Raw genomic sequence first — 8,471 nt, forward strand, 5'->3', positions numbered from 1 at the left:
GACAGACCAACTGTATTATGGTCTCGTCATGGTGACAGGTAGTGACAGGTAGGCCTACATTTGCTGCAGCATAACCTATCCTACAGTAATATAAAGACCAAATGCATCTAATTTACCCATCTCCTTCTGGCTTTCAGGAGTCACCTTGTTATTCCATTATTTTTAATTGCAACTGCTGATTTGAATATCATTGCTTTAAATCAGTGCACGCGTGAGCACTCTCTCTCTCTCTCCGTCAACTCCATTCAAATTGCATCCAAAATAGATAATCCTGTTCTAGATTGATATATTGATGTCCTAGGCTACATAAGTCAGGTAATACATTCAATGCAGCATTAGCCTTATATTTAGCTAATTCATTATGGGTTATGCATAATAGGCTCCTAGTTTATAGCCTCTGTCTCTTGTGTATTATGCAAGCAGCTGTGCTCCGTTGGCCTCTCCTTAAAAAGCGATCCTTAGCTGTTGGAGTCCTATGCAAGAAAAGCTAGACTATACATCTTCTTAGGGTTAAGACAGCTCTATGACAGCATAAAGGGCTCCGGCTCTGGCGGAGACTCCCCAACCGGACCAGGCAGGGACCTCCAGACGAGGGGAAACTCGGTCTCAGGGTCAGGAGCCAGATCTGCAATAATGGCTCTATACAATACTGGACGCTTTTCATTTTTTTCTGGATTTGGGGACTATGAAAAACCCTGGGTAGCATGTCTGGTGGGGTAAGTGTGTGTATCAGAGCTGTGTGTAAGTTGACTATGCAAACAATTAGAATTTTCAACACATGAATGTTTCTTCTAAAACATTGAATGTTAGCTAGAGACTGGTATTCAGGCTAGTCCATTTCCCCTTGACACATGAATATCTTACATGTCGTTCTCACACACACTTAGTTGTGTATGCTGGCTACACATGTATAATATACAGTACTTACAAATCAAATCTGCTTGCTGTGTAGAGCATAGTTCAGACGCCACCCTAATCTTTGATTTCACACTCAATTTGCTGAGCCAATCAAACGGCTGTAGGGAGAGACTTACTTCACAGCTACATCTTTGAGCAAGCAATGGTACTGACACACACAAGGGAAAACCTTCATATAGGTTAAGTTAATCTCACCAGTAGATTCACTTAGCTATGCATGATGATACATAATGTTATTACCTCCAACCTTGCAACGGTGTTTTCCTGATACTGTTCTGTGTTTACTTTCACTTTCACTGGAGGAGGAGTTGTAGAAAGACTAGCAACTGTCCTTATATCTATGGGAGGAGCTCACAACACAAAGCCACATTCAACATTGGTCAACAAGGTTGCAGAACAGAGCTTGTTATTTTTTAAACTATCCAATGTACTAAGTTACCATGCCTCTCTTGAAAACGGTTCCTAGCTTCAAATAATGCTTTGCCACACATCATCCAGAGGTCCATCACCTAGCCTCACCTAGCCACACATTGCTGCCATGGCTCATGTTAACAGTTACCTTTCTATTCAACTGCTATTCTTTACTGAGGGTGAGTTACATCAGTTTTCATATGAAGTACTTGATAAGTCTGTAGGTCTAAAATGTAAGTTATACAGTATAATACATTTCAGAGTTGTGTTTCATTATGAGATGTAGATAACTACACTAAATGTATAGGTGCATTATGCATCAATTGTAACTGCATATAGTCCTTAAAGGAATACAATTAATTCATTATTATTATATAATAATTAAAATTATTATTATTATATTATTTGAAGCTAAGGTGCCTTTTTTACTGGTGAATGGCCGGTCCAGTCACCATCAGTATACAAACATCAGCATCTTCCTGTTCTATACTGTTTAAAAAAAATGGAACTTAGAAAAGTCCTTGTAGCTTAAATATCCAAGTTGCCTGGACATTTGAATTGGGAGATTTTTGAGCTGACATTGAATCCTCAGTTTAAAATACTGTGTTGGCTTAAAATACATGTGTCTTATTAACATATTTCCCAATCTCCCTCTCTGCAAGATGTATTTTACTATATTTTTGTACATTTACTTGCCAGGGACCAGTTTACAGTTTAAATATATATTTCAATAGCTGCCATATGATGCATTATATCAGCTATAGCAAAAAAGTGGATTTGTTGTCAGGACAGAAAAAAGCACTGTCCAGTCAGTTAATTGGATAAAAACTGAAACTGGAAAGAAGTCAAGGGGGACTCTAAGTACAACATTAACATACGTGTTTCAAACTTCATACACACATAACAGCCTAGAAATGATTTTATTAGGATCTCTTTTAGCCCACCAAGGGCTAGTCTTCCAAGAGTCCTTTGAAATGTACAAACATACAGAATGGGAATTGAAATGATAGATGCAATACTGCGTATACCTTTAAATGTATTTATGCTGTTGTTTAGTCCCTTCACAGTGTTCACTGCAGGTTGCTAAAATGTAGCGCTATATTAGATGTGTGTACTAAACAGCCTGTAACTGTCTTCATGCAGGGCTCTCTCAGCTGGTGAGAACACAGCAGGTTGTCACAGCAACCCTGGGAGAGGACGCTCACTTCAGCTGCAGGCTCATGAAACCCAAAGACGTGCTTCAAGTCACCTGGCAGAAAGTGACACCAGGGGGGACTGAAAATGTGGCCACCTACAACAAACGATTTGGACCAGTAGTCAACCCACCTTTTCAGAGGAACGTTGAGTTTGAAGACGAGGGTCTGCAGAACTGCACTATCGTCATCAGAGGAGTGTCAAGAGGAGATGAGTCCTGCTACAAGTGTCTGTTTAACGCCTATCCAGAAGGAGCTATCAGCGGCAGGACCTGCCTCCAAATTAATGGTAAAATATGATCACTGTAAGGAGGGGTTAATTCACTCTAAAATCGAAATTGTATAATGTGGATTCACCTTAACATTAGACTACTTTTGGGCCTCCCGAGTGGCACAGCGGTCTAAGGCACTGGCCGGCCAGGATGTCCTTGTCCCATCGCGCTCTAGAGAGTCCTGTGGCGGGCCAGGCACATGTACGCTGACATGGTCGCCAGTTGTACAGTGTTTCCTCCGACACATTGGTGCGGCTGACTTCTGGGTCAAGCGAGCAGTGTGTCAAGAAGCAGTGCGGCTTGGCAGGGTCGTGTTTCGGAGGACGCATGGCTTTTGACCTTCGCCTCTCCTGTATCCGTACGGGAGTTGCAGCGATGGGACAAGACTGTAACTACCAATTTGATATCATGAAAATTGGGGAGAAAAATGGGTAAAAAAATTAATAAAATATATTAGACTACTTTTGAGGTCTTAAAACAATGTCTCATATCCCTTTAAAACAGGAACAATGGCCTCCAAATGCCTTCAATCCATTGTTCTACCTTGACCTGTGTGTAAATGATTAACCCAGGAACAATTCCTTGAAATCATCATGCATCCATTTGACCTTGATGTACATGAAAACATTATAGTATTTACATTCACTGTGAACTATGTCTGTTGTCCTATAGAGCTGTATGGACCCTCACTCCTCATCACACAAACCAACAACAGTCACACCACTCTGTCCTGTTCTGCTACTGGACGACCTGTTCCTATAGTAACCTGGGACCACATAGAAAACATCAGTCTAGACAAATCCACCATGGCTGATGTCACCCATTCCAATGAAACAGTCACTGTCACCATAACTGCCATGGTGGCAGCGTCCAGTCTACCTGACAAAGACACCAGGGTTAGGTGTGTAGCGTCATCCCGTGGTGCCGTCAAGGAGGTTTCCATGGTGATTCCAACTAGGGATCAAGCTTCATTTGCAGGTGAGAAACGGTTAGGGTTAATACCACCATAATATATTGACATGATCAGGAACATGATGAAGTACTGTCTGTGTTCATGATGAGGTACTGCCTGTGTTCATGGTGAAGTACTGCCTGTGTTCATGGTGAAGTACTGCCTGTGTTCATGGTGAAGTACTGCCTGTGTTCATGGTGAAGTACTGCCTGTGTTCATGAGGAAGTACTGTCTGTGTTCATGATGAAGTACTGTCTGTGTTCATGATGAAGTACTTCCTGTGTTCATGATGAAGTACTTCCTGTGTATTTCTGTTCTAGGTCAATCTCAGGTCTCTGATGATGACAGGATCAGTGGTAAGTGGTTGTTATTCTAATAATGACAGGTCATAATCAACCTATTGACTGACTCTTTTACTGTTCAACTTTCAGGTGTAGTGCAGAGACATATTTACATGTATGAAGCGTTAGTGTGGTGTACCTGGGAAGTTGACCTCTGTCTTCTCTTGTCATCTCTCTCATTCACAGGTGCAGTGGTTGGTGCAGTGATTGGTGCAGTGCTGGGTTCAGTGTGTCTCATTGCTGTATTCTGTGTAATATGGCTGCAAAAGAGGAGAAAAGATACCTCTTCCAGGTAGATAAAAACTATTTCCTTGAAACTGAACAGTTACTCTGAATTGAATGTGATTTGACTGCCAGTTGTTTACCAGTTGATCTCTAATTTGATGTAGAAAACCCCAGTTCCTGACCCTGAAATCAGCAGAACTCCCTTAAAGACACCACCAACATCCAAACAGTAAGATGCTCATTCTAAAGAACATTTAAGAGATTATGATGGATACCTATTTGAAAGAAAACATGATAATTACATTTTCTGAGAATGTGTGCTATACAGGTTAAAACTCATTCTCATGATTAAATAATTGTAATGAATGAATAATGAATCAGATGATGTGGTTCTTGTACAGTGTTTATTTTGATTTATTTCAGTGTCACACCAACCTCCAGTCCATCACAAATGTGAGTATCTCTTCAACATTTTTAGCAGCTTTTTAAGATAAATAATAATTATATATAAAAAAAAACGTTTGTTTTTTCAGGTCACACTCGTCAACCAGCTCACCAAACAGCTCAGCGATCAAGCGTAGGTTGACTAAGAAGTAGGTTTACTTTCATAGTCTCTTAATGTCTTCTGTAATTTCTCTCATTGATCAAGAAACTTGGGAATGAAACTTGGAAATGTATTTCTGTTGTGTATGTTTCCTGCCGGTACATTGTCTGGTTTGATCTCTTTCACACCAAGCTCCAGTCCGTCACAAATGTGAGTATTTTTACAACTTTATTTGATTATCCCGATAGAAAGCGTGAAACAGACAATTTTGAGAATGTTACAAAAGCTTTTAGTATAAATGAACAAAAATCCAAAAATCTGAACATAACAAAAACATTTCCTCTTGTTTCAGGATACCATCCCTCAGCTCGTCTGACAAGCGCAGGATACAACCAGCTCAGGAGGCTGTAAAGAGGTAGGTTTACACCTTCATTCTCTCACTGTCTGCTGTAGTCTCTCTTCTTGAGGAAGAAGTTCTGAAATGATATACTACTGTGGTGGTCATAGAGTAGTCATGGTGACTGCATCATGCATTCAGCTGCATGTTAGTATTTGTTATGCTTTGTTACTCATCATGTCACTAATGTACTATATATTCTCTCAACTTGGGAAAGATGTGTATTTCTGTGATCAAAGAGTGCTCATGTTTATTACGTCAGTGTTTACATCACTGTCTGCAGGGCTGTTTCTAGATTTTTGCCCTTCCTCTTGGCAGCTTAAAAGTTAATGTCCTGCAGTTCAACAGTATGTTGAGACCCCGACTGACTTCCTAAAACATATATGATTTATACTGTATAGAAAAACATTGTTTTGGTTGGAGGCCCTAAGCAGCCGCTCACTTCACTTAAGCCTAGAAACGGCACTGACTGTGTGTTACCACAGATAATGTGGTTCTTATCAATACATTGACCATGTTCATTTCTTTCAAGACCACACCAATCTCCAGTCCATTCAAAATGTTGGTATTTGTACAACTATATTTGATCATCCTGGTAGAGGGCTTGAAAGAGATGATTGTGAATGTTAAAATGGGTTACAATAACCCCAAAATTCAAACATTACTTAAAAATGTACTTTTTGTGTTTAGGATAGACTCCCTCAGCTCCTCAGCCAAGCGTATGATGCAACAAGCACAAGATGGTGTAGAGAAGTAGGTTTAAGTTCTCTTGTTTTTATGGGGTTTTTATACCTATTCTCTCATTGAACAAGTAGCTCTGGAATGATGTTTTGAGGTGGTAGTCATGGTGACTGCATGCATGCAAATGAGTTGCATTTGTTGCGTTGTTGTTATGTTATGTTACTCATGTCACTAGTATAGGATACTCTCTTCAGTCAATATTTAAATTACCTTCTTTCATACAGATTATCTCCTGAGAGACCAGATGACCTGCAATGTAGAAGGTGAGCTGAAATAATCATGAATAATTACAAAGATGCAGTCAGAAGTATATATATTTTTAAATAAATATCTATGCCATTTTGTTGTATCTATCTTAGGAAACTTTTAGAGGGTTACGAGGACTGAGTGACTACCATACTGTCTCACACACATCTGTGTGGTTCAGAGACCGTTTCTATCCATAGGCATTGTGGGTACTGAATAGTGGACTGAATGGCCTACACACATAGGCCTGCTGGTTATTGTATATGTAAATACAGTATGAAAATATAGTTTGTAGTTGGTTAATGATGAAACATGATAAATCCACACTACACTTGTTTGTGTGTTTATTCTTCACTTTTTTATAAATCAAGTGTTGTGATATTATAACCTACACAATATCATAATGTAGACTACTTTCATGGTGTGTTGTGATATTATAACCCACACAATGTCATAATGTAGACTACTTTCATGGTGTGTGTTTTTGTGTGTGTGTGTGTGTTTTCTTTCTTCACTTTTTATAAATCAAATGCTGTAAGATACACAATGTTGTGATGTCCTTTGTTGTGTGTTTGTTTTCTACTTTTATAAATAAAATGTTTAAACAATGTTGTAATGTATGTTGTGACATCGCTTGTTATACAATGTGTCATAAATCTGCTGCTGGAAATGCTTCAAGAGTGAATTGTCTGATTCTTCTGCCGCTCAAGAGAACAACCAAAAATACATACAATTGCCACTAGAGGTCACCTAAATATAACTTTAGAGAGAGATTGTTGAGAAACGGGATTGACACTGTAGTTTTGCAGCGCTCGTGCAACTGCGCGCCACCGATGGTCCACTTGATCCACAGTTTACTTGACTGACTCTCTCTGACGTCTCTCATAAAGAGGCAGAACGCATCACACCTGGTCTCTTCAGTTTAAAGACTTTTGAAACATGGATTTGATAGTCAGTGTACCAGATTGTTTTTACACCATACAGAGGACACAAGTAATTCTCACTAACTCCTTGCACTGCTCAATGGTTAAGTAGTTGTTAAAGCAGAGTTAATTTGTTATAAGTCCCAGTTAAAATAAAATGTTGTGTTATGTTTGATATTTAATAAGGCTAAAAACTTTCATAATAACGTTTCAAATAGTCGATATTGAATTATTTTCTAAAGGTGATACAAACCTATAGGGTTTTATTTATTTATTTCACCTTTATTTAACCAGGTAGGCTAGTTGAGAACAAGTTCTCATTTGCAACTGTGACCTGGCCAAGATAAAGCATAGCAATTCGACACATACAACAACACAGAGTTACACATGGAATAAACAAAACATACAGTCAATAATACAGTAGAACAAAAGAAAACAAAAGTCTATATACAGTGAGTGCAAATGAGGTAAGTTAAAGCAATAAATAGGCCATGGTGGCGAAGTAATTACAATATAGCAATTAAACACTGGAATGGTAGATGTGCAGAAGATGAATGTGCAAGTAGAGATACTGGGGTGCAAATGAGCAAGATAAATAAATAAATACAGTATGGGGATGAGGTAGGTAGATAGATGGGCTATTTACAGATGGGCTATGTACAGGTGCAGTGATCTGTGAGCTGCTCTGACAGCTGGTGCTTAAAGTTAGTGAGGGAGATATGAGTCTCCAGCTTCAGAGATTTTTGCCGTTCGTTCCAGTCATTGGCAGCAGAGAACTGGAAGGAAAGGCGGCCAAAGGAGGAATTGGCTTTGGGGGTGACCAGTGAGATATACCTGCTGGAGCACATGCTACGAGTGGGTGCTGCTATGGTGACCAGTGAGCTGAGATAAGGCGGGGCTTTCCATAGCAGAGACTTGTAGATAACCTGTAGCCAGTGGGTTTGCGACGAGTATGAAGCGAGGGCCAACCAATGAGAGCGTACAGGTCGCAATGGTGGGTAGTGTATGGGGCTTTGGTGACAAAACGGATGGCACTGTGATAGACTGCATCCAGTTTGTTGAGTAGAGTGTTGGAGGCTATTTTATAGATGACATCACCAAAGTCGAGGATCGGTAGGATGGTCAGTTTTACGAGGGTGTATTTGGCAGCATGAGTGAAGGATGCTTTGTTGCGATATAGGAAGCCGATTCTAGATTTAATTTTGGATTGGAGATGCTTAATGTGAGTCTGGAAGGAGAGTTTACAGTCTAACCAGACACCCAGGTATTTGTAGTTGTCCACGTATTCTAAGTCAGAGCCGTCCAGAG

The 8,471-nt window shown here is 39.8% G+C and overlaps 1 protein-coding gene across 3 annotated transcripts; it reads left to right on the forward strand.

Annotated features, from left to right (window-relative positions):
- The first annotated feature begins 1,271 nt into the window (after positions 1-1,271).
- LOC106594507 (OX-2 membrane glycoprotein) lies at positions 1,272-6,913 on the forward strand. Of its 3 annotated transcripts, XM_045713727.1 has the most exons (12): positions 1,272-1,508; positions 2,473-2,811; positions 3,467-3,772; positions 4,067-4,102; positions 4,274-4,379; positions 4,477-4,541; positions 4,736-4,765; positions 4,846-4,905; positions 5,049-5,066; positions 5,209-5,271; positions 6,219-6,257; positions 6,354-6,913. In XM_045713727.1, exons 1-6 carry the CDS (start codon positions 1,457-1,459, stop codon positions 4,517-4,519), a joined length of 882 nt encoding a protein of 293 aa, XP_045569683.1. In that variant the 5' UTR covers positions 1,272-1,456; the 3' UTR covers positions 4,520-4,541; positions 4,736-4,765; positions 4,846-4,905; positions 5,049-5,066; positions 5,209-5,271; positions 6,219-6,257; positions 6,354-6,913. The 3 variants fall into 3 exon arrangements, with proteins under 3 accessions (XP_045569683.1, XP_045569684.1, XP_045569685.1); XM_045713728.1 differs by lacking the exons at positions 6,219-6,257; positions 6,354-6,913 and adding an exon at positions 5,944-6,006; XM_045713729.1 differs by lacking the exons at positions 1,272-1,508; positions 2,473-2,811 and adding an exon at positions 5,944-6,006 and having other exon boundaries at positions 3,535-3,772.
- The last annotated feature ends 1,558 nt before the right edge of the window (positions 6,914-8,471 follow it).

The sequence above is a fragment of the Salmo salar genome, unplaced genomic scaffold, assembly GCF_905237065.1.
Source record: "Salmo salar unplaced genomic scaffold, Ssal_v3.1, whole genome shotgun sequence".
Classification (NCBI taxonomy): domain Eukaryota; kingdom Metazoa; phylum Chordata; class Actinopteri; order Salmoniformes; family Salmonidae; genus Salmo; species Salmo salar.